Genomic DNA, 15,213 nt, shown 5'->3' on the forward strand with positions numbered 1-15,213 from the left:
TCTGTTTACGTTCATTATCAAGAAGCCCTCACACTTCATCTAACAGACAGGAGACTCTGTGTGTGTGTTTAAGTGGCTTCAAACTGCTTTTCTTCACTGGTTTAAGAAGTTTAAGAAATACGCTGCCAAACATTCACCTTGCGAGGCAGCTGGATTAGAGCGGTCGCCACATCACATCGTGACATCATGCCTCAAATCATTCAGGTTAGGCTTTTCCAGTCATGCGCTCGGGACCGATCGGCATCCGATGAGGATACTCTCATCTTGTGATCTTGTGAATCCAGCTGCCTCTCGAGGTTAGACGGTGATAGACGGATGGTTCATCCAATCACCTGACGCATCATTTTTGACAGTGCCTACCCTTTTCTGAACAGCGTCTTACGTACATCGGGTTAGCAAAACATTGTTTCAGTGTCTAGTAGAGCGCTCCATCTGATGAGTTTGTCCACATCAGAGATAAATGCATCACTTCTGTGTTTTGCATTATGACTGCCTCTGCTCTGTGTTTCTGTCAGTAGTGTACTTAGTGATTATTTTTGAGGATTACCCACTGAACAGATGGATCAACAGTGTGGAGAAGTGGATTATGCTGTAGGACTCTTTTGCACATTTTGACACCCCTTTTTTGGTTTTTTGGGTTGTTGTTTTTTTGTCCATCATAACAGCTGTGTGTGAATCCAACCTGAGCACAGCTGCTGCTTCACCACGTAGGAGCAAACAACAACTATCTAAACCCCACCTCTGAAGACGAAAAGGCCTGTTTTATACTCATAAGACATATTTTCAGTGGCGTATCCCTTTAAGAAAAAAACCGAGTTATCACAATTAGATTTCAGCTGGAGGAAATTGATTTCACTGTATCACATTTAGTTCAAAGTTAATGTTGAAAGCATTGCTTAATGGCATTTGAAATCCATTTATGTGAAGCTGTTTGCTTTCATCTTCTCTCACTCTGCTAAGTGCAGAGACAATAAATGGGTTAATGAGTTTGGTGCCACACCGTTAGCATGGACGTGTAGATAAGATTACTAAAGTATTTGTTATTAAGTTATTACTGAGTCACATGACTTGGTCTTGGGGTCGGACACGAGTAACAGATTTGACGACTTCTGGCTCAACTCGCCTAAATCAATAAGTACTCTGTGTTTTCTTTATTGAATTACTCATACAATAGTCATGAGTAAGCACACACACACACACACACACACACACACACACACACAGATTTTACCTGTGTGTGTGTGTAATACCCAAGCAGTGTTTTTAATGAGTAATCCAACCTCTGCAACACCCAGACATGACAGCAGAAAACCAGTCAGTCTCAGAAGACTGAGATCGGTTAATTTAAATCAAGCCTGGCGTGATCCTGCCTTGGTTGGAATGAAAACCTGCAGCCACATTATGGCTCTTTATGGAATAGACAAAATTCATCAACCGTAAATCTGCTCATAAATCCAGTTCAAAGTTCAACCCGCATTCCAGTACAGGGAAGCACCTTCGTAAAGACGAGGGAGTTTGTCAAAGGTTAGCCATCAAACACAGCGGACTACACGGCTACTCTCCACAGTCTAAAGGTCACGTGACGCTTCTCTCAGACGTTAGGGAAGTGGTGTGAAGCTTGTTTGAAAAAGTCTCGACAAACTGTCGAACTGCCACGCGTGCTCCAGGTGTGCACACAGGTGTGAAAATTACCACAAGCTCTCTGGCCAAGTAGTCCATACCAGAGGGGAGAGGGGGAGGGGCTTTTCATTCACCTGCTGTGTGTTTGAATTCGGTGGCAAAGCTTCGTCTTCAACACACTAGAAAAATGCGACTACCTGTGTGCTACCTGTAAACATGAATATTTGATTTCCTGTAGCTTGTTTACCGTTCCCTTCAACTAAAACAAACACATCTGCTGTCACCTCCACCCCTCACTATGACAACCAGCATCTCAACCCCAGATGTGGCTTCACAAAACGATGTGAAACTTTATTTTTTCTGATGTGGTGACACATTCTGTTAGCAGAGTAGATTTTTTGCCTTAAAAGGCACTGCAATGGAAAACCACTATATAACAGACAGCTATGTATGAATATCGTCATGCTGTACTTAGTTGGGTCTGAGTTGTTTTTTTTTGTCATATCTTCTTTATCCTCTGCAAAGTAAGTCAAACTCCACAAATGCTTCCATCTGTCTTGATAAAACAAAGACTGGATGATTTGATGCATACTTTTTTTCCCAATTCATCTGTAACTTATAATATAGTGAAACATTTCCGTCACAATTTCACTGAGCCAAAGATTATATATTTAAAATATTTAGTTTTTTCCAACCACCAATTAAAAGCAGATATATTTCATCTATAAGGATTAAAAAAGCAATCAATTTTCATATTTGAGAAGCTTGAAAGACATCATTAAAGCATGGCTCATATTCATCTTTATATTTGTGTTAAAAAGGTATAGACCAACTGCTTTTAGCCCTGTCAATAATGGGAAAAAATAAGGATGATGAAACAAAAACATAATGAAAATTACCACAACATCATGTCAAGTGTTTTTTCGAGGTGTTCCTATATATAGAAAATAATACACCAGGTGGAGTGCTTTATCACCCATATCGCTTCATAGCTCATTTGCCCAAAGTCCAAAGATAATCAATTTAATGCAACAGAAGACAGTTTAATCATATCAACTCTGACCCATTTTAAAAACAGCTAAATTAAGATATGGTTAAACATTAGTGGTGGATCTCGAGCTAACCTTATCTAACTAAAAAGATAACCATTAACATTAGGAAATATGCAATCATAGAATGAGCCAGGAAGAGCCTGAGCAAGCATTTGTTGCTTAAGTTTTCAATATTAAGTATATGAGATATAGTGCTTGAGTGACTTCATGTGTGGATCATGATATATCCTGTTAACGTGTTGTAATCAGAGTGGAACTTCACCCACCAACGCCTTTGATTACCAGAATTGATCCACTCAACGTTCAAGTGTCTCCAGATTGTAGATTATTAAAGAGTGCATTGCTACTGTCGCAGCTGACAAGCTTAAAGATAACAGCTGAAGCACTCTGGTTCCTGCGTTTCAAGGAAAATATGATCTAATTATTTCATCTTGGACGCTACAGTTCACACAGATCACGCAGAGCCAGGCATCAATCACTGCAGTGTTTTGGGTCATGTGTCCCCTCTAGCACCTATGTGCTCCTGACTGCAACCACCAAATAGTACGCCAAATTCAAAATGACCTTGGCTTTAAACTGTCTGGTTTATGCAAGTCACCTTACTTAATCGCATTTGTGCTTTATTTATACCTGATCTTAGAAGTCACCACCCCGCAAACCAGATCTAACATTAGCCAGGCGAAGATGATGTAGCAAGCTAGTTGGTATACTGCAAAAGATAATTAGCTGCTTACGAAATGTCAACCACGTATATAGTTAATTCATCTCCTTAAAGTGCTGGTGCTCTTTTCTGTTAAGTTCTAATGAAGTTACTCACCTTAAATATATATATATATATATATATTCGTAGGGAGTGTCGACAGTCGCTGCGAGGTGCTTATATCCACTGGTACCTGCTAGCTGCTTGCTATAAGTTAGCGCTGGTCGGTTGCTAACGACTAGCTGCTAATGAATTCCACAATGTCAGAGCAGTAAACGGAGGGACAGCGCTCAAGTAATCCGAAGACAACTGGCCGGTTAGACCGTACTGAGTCGGGGAAGCTAACACATGAACCACTCCTTCGTTTGGGCTGCTGTGCATCCTGTTAGCGAGAGATAAACATCCCATTTGATGATTTCTCAAATACTCTTCCCTCTCCCGCAGCCATCTTACTTGAACTCCTCCCACACGACACCCACACCTCCTCACCGCTACACGACGCTCCTCTCTGTTCTATGCCAAAAAATGAAGGAGTAAACACTGTGACCCAATTCCATGCTAATTCTGTCAAGCGTGTACACTGTGTACTAGAGTTGACAGGGCACCACCGTTCTGACAGTTAGTTTTAAAAAATGATGACTCATTTCTGAGCATCACTCTTGACTTTGGCTATAGTAGTAGGCTACTCTAGTCAAAAAGTCGTATAGGATTCCAAAAAGAACTTCCAATTAGAAAGTCTACTTTTGGAAACAATCCAATAGGACAAAATCCTATTCCTATAGCATTCCAATACAATAAATAGGTCCTATTGGATTTTACACTATGGGATTCCTATTTGAAGTCCTATGGTAGGATTTTAGATTAGATTAGATTAGATTAGAATGTACTTTATTAATCCCACAACGGGGAAATTCACTTGTAACAGCAAAACAGAAGCAAAAAGATGTGTGATATACACTACAGAAAAGAAAATGGACATCCACAACAAACAGAAACCCTTAAACATAGAATTTAGCGGCCTATACAGTACATATAAACGAGTGCTAACCAAGCTAAAACAAGTACTAGAAGTAAAAAGTAAAGTGACCGGAATATAAATAATATTGCACATGATAAACAGTTTACAATGTGAAAAATATAAATACAGATATAAATATAATATATAGTGAGTAGTGGTGGTGATTGAGAGAAGAAACTACACTACGCATGTTCAGGTTGTGCAGGAGTTGTAGAGTCTGACAGCAGTAGGAATGAAAGATCTGCGGAATGTCTCCTTCTTTATCCAATAGGAATCCTATAGTGTTGACTATAGGATTCCTATTGGACTTTATCAAACAGAATTGAGCCTATGATTGCTCTAGTCTATTACTATAGCACTGGGATAGCACCTATTCACAATTGGGTAGATTAGGGTAATGTGGGACAACTAGACTCCAGTGCATTTATCACTTGTTCTATACAGTTATTTTAAAGCTAACAAGTATATGCAAACTGTGTAAGTTATATTGTTTAACATTACACGTGAACATACAGGCTACTAGTTTTTTTTTGTTTGTTTTTTTTTTAAACTTTTTTGATGAGAAAGCAAAAAACAACAACATACAAGCTGAAAGTTTAGAATCAGAAAATTTTGGCACATACGGCTGCTAAGCCTAAGAAATAGTCTCCCACATTACTAAATCTATACATTCTGAAATGAATTGACACAATGAACATAATAATGTCCTTTTAATAATTTTCTTTTTCAGTACAATATCTAAAAACTGTCTTTTGATTAAACAAGGAAACATCTCAGGGATTTCATAATGATATTAGGTGTTGATATAAAGTATTGGATTCATATTTAAATAAGGTAAACAAGTCAGAATAGCAAAAAGTGTCCCACATTACCTTAATCCACCCTAGTGACAAAACACTCTTTCAATGTGCTGTATGACACTGTCTTCATCAGTTTTCCAGTTTGCTTGGTTGTCATGGAGAATGATATGATGTTTGGCTAGCTGTTTGAGGGTTAGCTACATCTGGCTTAAAGGGGCACTCCAGCTATTAGGTGATCATGAAGACAGATTAAAAGTCAAAACTGATGCTGCATAGGATGAGATACTCAGCCCCTTAAGGCCAACACACAAGCCCCAAAACACTGTGTCCTACATTTCCCATAATGCAACACACTAGTGTCTTTTATCACATTCCCCTGCCTCCTAAATACGCACTACATACACACACTTATACTGCAGGTTTCCTGTTTAAAAAATAGAACAATAGAGATATATAACTGATGACATCCTTTGACATCATATTTTTTTCACTTTGGAGAACAGCCTGGAGCCACAGAGGATATCATACAACAATTTCCACATGTTGAATAGTGCTACACATGATGTGTAAACTGAACTGCATGTGAAAAAAACACTAAAGCGTCCCTTTAAAAGTTAATAAAAGTTTACATATTCTTGAGCTTGGAAATAATTTGACAATTGTATGAACTGTGTGATATGGTTGAAAGCTCTCTAAGGGGAAGTGGTAAACATGTTAGGATCGTTTTGTGTAACTTCTCATGGTGGTTGATGAAAACAGCCACGTCTTTGATGCTCTACGTGATACTTAAACCTCTCTGGTCAAACGGACAGAAATATTACCAACAAAGCATACAACAGTTTGAATAGTGTAACTCCTCAGGTATGGATTTAGTTCTGTGGTAAAAGTTGAGCAAATTTAAACTATAGTCTGTCGAATAAATGTAAATGTGAGTGCCAGTGGAAGATAAGGATGTTGTATTTTCAGTGCTCTTAAGATGTAATTGAGTCTTTTCATTTAAACTCAATCTGTACTTTTCCACTGCACATGTCCATGTGAGCTTTTTCATGTTTACATGTCATTTAATTTCATTTTTTATTTTAATTTTAATTTACAGTGACACATTTTTCTGTCATCAGGGCTGTAGGCTATAGTCCAGTCCTTGTTGTCTCAATCATTATCTGGGATGTGTGGAATAGGATTTCTCTGGTTTGCTAGGAGGGAGGAAGAAATTCCCAGAGGACACAGAGCATCTGTTGTGGTTTTCTTCCATAGAGACCAGCATCACCAGGCAGTGTGCAGTTAGACCTGTTGTATTGTTAGGTCAACCACGTAATGGTGCCTGATGCAAATCAATGAGGTTGTCTGGATTATTATCCAAGACTTTTTAACTGTGAGGCAGGAGGGACCAAAATCAAGAGCAGTGGCCGTCCTCACATCGGAAAAATAATGTTTTAGTTGAGGACAAAAGACTTGAGAATGGATAAAACAGAAGATGTTGGTATCAGGAGATATGAATGGCAGAGACTGCTCAGGTGGCATCAGAGGCAGAAAGTGAAGGACGGAGAAGAAGCTGGCATCAACAAGGATGAAGGGTTACGTAGCAGCAATCTGCGTCAGAGGTTGAAAGTTAAGTGAGTAATTAAGGACAGACAGTTTTGACAGTTTAATGGATTAATGGATTAATAAATGGTAGTAGTAATTTAAGGCAACTACATTTAGTTTGACGACACTTATTTACATTAATTTATTCAGGCTTCATCACTTCTGAATTGGTGAAGAACTAACAAGTGGATGAGAGATTCATAACCCGAAATCCAGCTACCTCTAATGTACTCTAAAACATGTCTTTCAATTGTAGTTCCAGCATTGTTCTTGGAAAAAATTGAAAAATCATGTTCATTCCACTGTGGCAGGTGTTTTTATTGTAGAATTCAACTAGAACAAAATCCTATAATTTTAGATACAGAGATGTCATTTCAAGCACTTAGGATGTCATTTTTGTCAAATTTAACTAAACACTCATTTGGGTGTGATAAAAGTGGATTACAATATATTAGTATGTGATAATTCCCCTCATGTATGACTGATCAGGGAGTAAATTTATTTCATTTCCCTCTTCTTTGTCTTATTCATCATTTCCCTCTTAGTTGGAAAGAATGGGTGGTTGATCCAGCAGAACATTTTTATTATGTCTGGCTACAGGTCATGATCTTCCCCATTGTCTACAACTGGGTGATCATCATTTTGAGGTACATGCACGGTATTTGATGAATATCATATAGTAATCATTTGCTATCCCCAGAAACCCAGTCTTAATGATTATGTTTTCTCAGGACATGTTTCACTACAATTGCACTGAGCTACCTTCCTGTGTGGCTTACATTGGACTATCTGTCAGACCTCATGTATATGGCTGATATGATCATTACTGCTCACACAGGTAAATGAATTACTTTTAAGGGTTTGGATTTATTTGATTTTTGTCATTTTATGCAGTCAATATAATACAATATAATATAAGTGTACATACAGCAATCAACAAGCAATAGAACAATCATGCCATAGACAACACTGACATGTCATGTTAAATGATGCTATATAATATGGAAGTGCACAAGAAAAAGCAAACAGGCATGCCTCACATCATCCAAAGTCCATGGTTCAAGGTAATAAAAGTACATGGTAAATGACTATAGTGCCATAGTGTAACCCTCACATGGCTGTTCTTCAATAATACAACTGTCTTGAGTTGTCAGATGACTTGAATGCTTGCAAGTTATAAACATAGCAATCACTATCTTTTAATCATGACATGAACACTGTTTATTCTTGCAAAGGGGGTCAACCCAAGCTTTGACAGGGTGATTGTAACAGTCTTGGAAGTGCACTATGGGATTTGTTAACCCTTGTGCCTCCCTCTGCAGGTTACTTGGAGCAGGGCATTCTGATCAAGGATGTAACCCAGCTAAGGAAGCACTACATCCACTCTAAATATTTCTTAAGGGACCTGGCCTCCCTGCTGCCCACTGACTTCTTCTACTTTGTCTTAGGCATCCAAATGCCAATAGTGAGGATTAATCGCCTTTTACGTACACCACGACTCAACGAGGCCCTGGATCGGATGGAGACAAGAACGTCCTATCCCAACACCTTCCGCATCTCCAAGCTCATGATCTACATCTTTGTGTTGATCCACTGGAATGCCTGTCTCTACTTCTCACTGTCCAGTTACATCGGCTTTGGAAGCGATCGTTGGGTCTACCCCAACATCACTGACCCAGAGTTTGCCTCCATGCGGCGTCAGTACTTTTACTGCTTCTGGTTCTCTGCCCAGATTTTCACCACAGTAGGAGACACTCCTCTACCAAAGCGGGAAGAGGAGTACTTGTTCATGATTGCAGACCTGCTTATTGCTGTTCTGGTATTTGCCTCAATTGTTGGAAATGTTGGCAATGTCATCACCAGTCTAAGGGACCGTGATAATGTCTTCTTCCCTAACCATGAGCTGGTAAGTTGGATGACACCAACTTCTCAATTGATGAAACCAAAGGGTATTTTTTCTTATGATACAAAGTAAACAGAAAAAAAGGAATGTGAGGAAGCTTGTTATCTAATGACATTCGTCTTTCTGTTTTTCAGGTGAAGGGTTACCTGCGTAGCCATCACATTAGCAAGGAGCTTCGACAGCGCATTGACAACTGGTACCAGCATCTTCACATCAACAAGAAGATCATGCGAGAGAATGAAATCCTGCAGCAGCTGCCCTTACACCTGAGGACAGTGATCGCTGTCAGTGTTCATCTTCCGACGCTCTCCAAAGTCACCATCTTCCAGAGTTGTGAGAAAAGTCTGCTAGAGGAGTTGGTGCTTAAACTAACACCTCAGGTCAGGCAGAAAACATACTGTATGGTGCAAGTTGTTGATAGCAAGACTGGATGTGTTGGTGGGGGCATGTACTCTAGCTATGGATACTAGAGAGAAAATGGAATAAAGAGAGGTTTGCATTCATGATGCAGTATCAGTTTGAACACATCCTTGATGATCCACATGTGCTAGACACTACTGATGTATAGGATTTTGTAATATGTGAGATTACTCTTATTTCAAAAATTAATTATGATATCCTGTCATTTCACTCTGCCCAGAATTATTAAATAATTGTGACTGACCACCAAGACTGAAAATGTTGCACTGTGTCATGAGATGGGAAAACCAAGGGACAGGACTGGACTAAAGAGAATTCAGTTGGTCCACATGCTGTAGTAGTTAAAGCATGAGGTCATGATGACATGATTCTTTGCTCAACCTAAATTTAGGGGTGATTACAGGCGGTTTGATCCAGATCTGTAGACACACAACTGAGAATTGTTCAATGTAGGTTCAAAGAGATGCCCCACATTATCATTTAAACATCTAAATAGGTATCCTAATGTGTTAAGACAGATCGGAAATTGAAGATTCTTCAGGTAGAAACTGTAATAGTCAGCATGGGAGGTAACAATTTAGGAATGAAAGGAAAGATGAGAGACCAGGGTAGAAAGAATTTAGCTAGCAACAAATTAAAACCATGGGAATCAGGAGAAAGGGAAAAGGACCAAGCAAGGCATTGTTTTATGATGCTTTTTGTCTTTAGCTGTTGTAAAGTATAATTTTAATGTTTCCAGGTGAATTTGTGTTCTTTTTGAATATCATCGCTTCTACTTTGCCCACACTGAAAGCCTGCATTGAGGGAGAAAAACAAAGTTTGAAGAGGTTGTTATGCATTTTGTCTTGCAGGTGTTCAGTCCAGGAGAGTATGTTTGCAGGAAGGGAGATGTGGGCCACGAAATGTACATCATCAAAGAGGGAAAACTTGCAGTTGTAGCAGACGACGGGGTCACAGAGTTTGCTGTGCTCAGTGAGGGAAATTTCTTTGGAGAAATTAGTATCCTCAATATCAAAGGTAAGTCAAGTGTCAAGTGTATGTTCATACAACATTCATCAATTCCTATAGGGAGGAAAAATGAGCAAATTCATGACACAATAAAAGCAAAAAGGCTGAGGCTGAATTCTTTATCTTTTACTAAAACACACTTGAAAAGGGAAGTGTCAAGTGCAACAAACAGGAACACCAGACTATTACGGGTGATTCAAACCGAAAAATACATAAGAGAAGAGACAATGTGGAGCTTTTGACCTTTATAATACATTCAGATGCATATCATGTAATGTACTGAAGGATCCAACTAATGCCAACTAACTCCCACTGTGTTAAGACTGGACAAAACTTGGCAGGTTGTAAGTTCTAGCTGGTCCTGGAACTGGTCAGAGTCAGAGACTAGGCATGAGAAGATTCTGTAGACAAAGGTCATAAAAGGAAATGATTAGTCCTTTGAGGTGCAGCAATGAGGTTGTTAAACCAGAGTTCAAATTTAGTGTAAAATAACTATGTGGTGTGAAATGCATGTTTTGAAATAGAGTGATGATGTTCATATCACAGGTCATTAGTGCAGCTGAAGTTAGGATACACTCCATTGGGCTCTTTTGATTTGCTCTGGGTGAAACTCTGGTAAGAGACATTGCCCTTTTGATAACCTCCATGATTATCCCAGTTTTAATTCTTGAGTAAGTAAGTTTTTCTGGCTGTCTTACAGTCACTTTCAACAGAGGTGGGGTTGCAGTTTCCCCCTATTTCCAGTCTTTCCACAAAGTTGAGCTAAACAGATTATGGACTTATCTATTTACTGGATGTACAGCGTTGGAATTTCATTTATTTTCAGTTTCATTTACTTATCCATATAAGGGCAATGGACATTAATTGTTAATGTGTTCCTCTTTGTCTATCATTCTCTTTTTCCTCATGTTATTAGAGTTCCTTTGCCAGGGAGAGTTTTATAAGATGTGCAAAGGGTATTTATGGCTGTTAGTAATTTTCCAGCTCTGGTGAGGATGGGTGATGGGGAGATGGGGGGTTTAGAGCGAGTGTTCAAAACACTGCAAAATACTCTAACAATGCTATTAAATCTAAAGTTTTCTCTATGCATGTCTTAAGTAGTAAAAGCTGAGTGACATCAACAGACTGCCAAAGAATACCAGAATGTATCCCTCCACCACAGCTCAGTGAGGAACTTCATTCCACAGAAACAAAAAGAGGGAATTCCCCTCGAGGGCTGTCCTTCATATCATACAGTGTAGTCAGTGAGAACAGCTTCAGGACCGGTATGGAGGGCGACCAAGATGCATTTCCACTTACAAAGGTTCACATCAATATTGTCTTAAGAAAAACTTGCAAATACCAAAATGTATCCTTCATCCTCTGAAATGGGCTTGTATTGGATAATGGAACACGTGTTGGTCACATCACATCTTTTATTTGATTGATTTTTCTAGGTGAATATTTAAAGTTTTACTGAAATGACAGCATTTCATTTTAGGTAACAAGTCGGGCAATCGTCGCACTGCCAACATCCGAAGCATTGGCTACTCTGACCTGTTCAGCTTGTCCAAAGAAGACCTGACAGACGTGCTGTCTGAGTTCCCCGCAGCCAAACGGCACCTGGAGGAGAAAGGAAGACAGATCCTCACCAAAATGGGCATGTTGGAGGAGAGCGGGGAAGCAGAGGAGGGTGAGGCAGAGAAAATCGAAACCAAGATTATGAGACTGGAGAACAACTTGGAGGTCCTTCAAACGAAACTAGCTCGACTCATGGTGGAATTAGAGTCGAGCAACCACAAAATGCAGGCCAGGGTGAGGCAGCTGGAACGGGAGGTGGCAGCAATGGACAACCAGCTGCCAGAGAGGGAAAATGGGGAAGATGGAGAAGAAAGAGGACAGGGTAGAGGTGAAGGGGTAGGAGGGGAGGTTGTATGGGAACGAGAAGAGGCAGAGGGAGAAGAAGAGGAAGATTTAGAGGGAAAGGTTAAACAGCAAGGGCAGAGAGAGGATAGTAATGACATCACCAAAGAGGGAGACGGAGAGAGTACGAAAAGTACAAAAGAAGATGGAGAAAATGTGATAGAGGGAAAAAAATGCGGGGGCGTGGATAATCAGGAAAAGAAAAGCAGGGATGATGGGGAGAAAAACAGAGAGAAAGGCGATGACAGACCGGGGAAAGGAGATGGAGCTGAGATTGTACATGAAGATAAAGAAGAAGAGAAAGAATCTGAAGAGAAGAAAGAAAAGGATAAAGAAGATTCAGAAAAAAGAGGGGTGCGGGAGAAGGATGAAAGGCAGGAACATGAAAAAAAAGGAAAATAACTATGTGTTTTATTTCTTTGTTTAATTTAAATAAAATATTGAAATCCTCAACACCCATTTACACATTTTCTCCAAAACCACTTTGTACCGCTAGATGGAAGTATTGTCAAAACGATCTTTAATGCCAAGTGTGTTTTACACATATATAGGAATTTGAGCCTTTCAATGTAGTCACAAAATAACAACACAACAACCTTAAAAAATGTGAAAATGGAACTGTATACAAGTGGACTAGTTTCTGTGAAAGAGATGTGAAGAGTGCAACAAATGTGGATCAGTATTAAATGGTAAAAAATATGTTTCTTTATATTCATATAGAAGGTGGTACAGTATATAGAGTCAACTCATATAGACAGCGGTGAGTTAAATGTATTGCACATTTTGTATTTTAGATTAAAATAAGTGGGTATTATAGTGTTCCAGGGTTATTACACAGTAACAAAGTAAGTTAGGCAAAAGGGTAGAAACTAACTCTCAGATAAAATATTTATTGTTTAAAACCAACGTAAAGACATTTTGAGTTCACTTCAGAGTCACATGATTTATTAAACCATGTCAAGAACTGTCAAATTTGTTCAGCAGAATGACCATATTCTAAAATCTATTACTTACTAAAGATTGTGATGATCATTTATGAGTCATGTCTAATAGCTTACTCACTATAAAAAGTCCATAAGTATAATGATTTAAAAAGTTTTAAATAATCCACACAGTCTTAACCCTCACATACTGTTCATATTCTCAACCATCACAGTATTTCCTCACACAATTAGTCTCTATACCAAACTTCTGAACCATAAATCATTCATAAAGACCTGTTCTGGCAGTATTTTGTATCAAGAAGCACAAAGTTGGTTCATCAGTTTAATACTTTCTTGCCTGTTTGCTTATTCTACAGTGATGTACTGACAGATGCAGCATGGTTCTGTGTCAGAAGGTTAACACAGTGTAGCAGATTTAACATTAACCTGGCCAATGTTTAGGATGATGTCTTAACAGGGTTCGAGCGTTCCACATATGACCTCCACCTACAGCATGATGGTGAAATTCACAGATGATTGTTGGGATGATGAAAGAGGCCTGATGGGCCTACTTGAGAATGTTTTACTCAATTAAAGACAATGCCAAATACCTTTCATTTGATAGCAAAGGTTATTCTCTCTTGTCCCGTTTTTATAAAGTTGTGAATTAATTGGTCCTGTTGTTGGCATTTTCTAACTGTAGAAGATTATAAATACTTCCACATTAGAAGAAAAATTGCAGTCTTCATTTTCCATGGTGGTCCAGGACCTTGTTGTCTCTCCCCACTTCTTCTTCCTTCTAGTATTTTGGCTAAACAAAGAAAATTGAGGATATATCTTGATGATGAAGTGAAGAAAGCCCTCCTTGAGGTAATTTGTTCAGCTGGGATGATCTTTTTTTTTAAATTATTATTATTGTTGAATAAATTGAACAAACACTCAGTCATCCTATTTCATCAAATAAAGAATGAATATATACAGAAAGGCTCAAAATAATACTTAATATCTATAAAAAATAATATCAATGATGGAGTTGTCTTAAGTATTCTGGCTCTACAGATGTGAAATTTACAAATTAACAAAATAAACCAGTTTATAATTTTATATATACTGTAGCGACTTCAAAGAACAAAGGAGTTGCTGAGGGACTGAGGTTGGGCCTGATTGTCTGACGCACTTAACAAAAGAAGTCAGTGAGATTTAATTATAATTAAAGTAATCATAGTGATCAAAGAAAAATAGCAGTCAACAAAAATGACAACGATCCAGCTCACCCTCTCTCTCTCTGACAATGAGAAATGAACAGGTGACTACTCAATATGACCACATAAAAAATTATATCATAGCCAAAACAAACAACACCAAATAATAAAAATATCCCTTCACCTTATTACTAATAGAAAAAACACCTGCTAATTCATTCATGGCTCCTACATATATTATCTTTATAATCAAAATAAGAGACAACAACTCTTTCCCTAACTCTCCAAGTCCTTCTAAAATTCAACACAAAATTGACAATTACAGAATAAATTAACAGTATGTTTAACAGTATTGTACAACAGGGTATGCAAGTGATGTCACTTCCAAATAGGCAGTGCCTCTACATTCAAAATAGATTTAAAGATCCTGTGTGCAGAATTTAGTGAAATCTAGTGGTGAGATTGCAGATTGCAATGATTCACTGCTTTATATTCTACACTAGATAAAATATGCTACATCATTAAGGGAACTCTGGAGACTCACAGAAAAACACTCCAGCATGCTTCAGACAGCATACCTACCATCACCACATGGACTTCCTGAGACACTGAGAATCCACGCCGATCTGTCAAACTGAAGGCCAGCAAGAAATCAAAACACTGAGTCAAGTTTTTACAAACTGATCAATTAAGCCCACAAGGGTAGGCAAAAATTATATTTATATTATAATTATAAATATATTATAACTAAAACTAAGTCAGTTCTTCAGCTGTAATACACTGTAAACAGAGACATTGAATGGCAGAAGTTGGCAGCAAGCCCTTCTACAAGACACTCTTTGTTGAATCTGATAAATCCACATTTTTGCTTTGTACATTTTAATGTAGGTTTGGTGTGGGAGGCTGCTTTTGTTGTTGTTTAAGAAAATCTAAATTCCTTTTTGAAATAATGATCTAGTTTTCTGACTTGAATCAATGGGATTATTGTACATATCAGGCCGCTATACCAATGTTGGGAGAAAGGTAAGCCTTATCAATTTAATCTGTCACAGGCAGGGGCAGTGCCAGACATTGTAGACAA

General features: G+C 38.5%; 1 protein-coding gene across 1 annotated transcript; it reads left to right on the forward strand.

Moving 5' to 3' along the window:
• The first annotated feature begins 6,732 nt into the window (after nt 1–6,732).
• cnga4 (cyclic nucleotide gated channel subunit alpha 4) lies at nt 6,733–12,409 on the forward strand. Its single transcript, XM_053328304.1, has 7 exons — nt 6,733–6,803; nt 7,320–7,421; nt 7,506–7,612; nt 8,097–8,680; nt 8,812–9,057; nt 9,949–10,114; nt 11,586–12,409. Exons 2-7 carry the CDS (start codon nt 7,378–7,380, stop codon nt 12,407–12,409), a joined length of 1,971 nt encoding a protein of 656 aa, XP_053184279.1. The 5' UTR covers nt 6,733–6,803; nt 7,320–7,377.
• The last annotated feature ends 2,804 nt before the right edge of the window (nt 12,410–15,213 follow it).

Source organism: Scomber japonicus, chromosome 11 (assembly GCF_027409825.1).
Source record: "Scomber japonicus isolate fScoJap1 chromosome 11, fScoJap1.pri, whole genome shotgun sequence".
In the NCBI taxonomy this organism is placed as follows: Eukaryota; Metazoa; Chordata; class Actinopteri; order Scombriformes; family Scombridae; genus Scomber; species Scomber japonicus.

Excerpts from the sequence above, each read along its gene's own strand:
- cnga4 (XM_053328304.1), top strand. The coding sequence starts at position 7,378 with ATGATCTTCCCCATTGTCTACAACTGGGTGATCATCATTTTGAG. Across the intron at positions 7,422-7,505 it reads TGGGTGATCATCATTTTGAG|GACATGTTTCACTACAATTG; the intron begins GTACATGCACGG and ends ATGTTTTCTCAG. Across the intron at positions 8,681-8,811 it reads TCTTCCCTAACCATGAGCTG|GTGAAGGGTTACCTGCGTAG; the intron begins GTAAGTTGGATG and ends TCTGTTTTTCAG.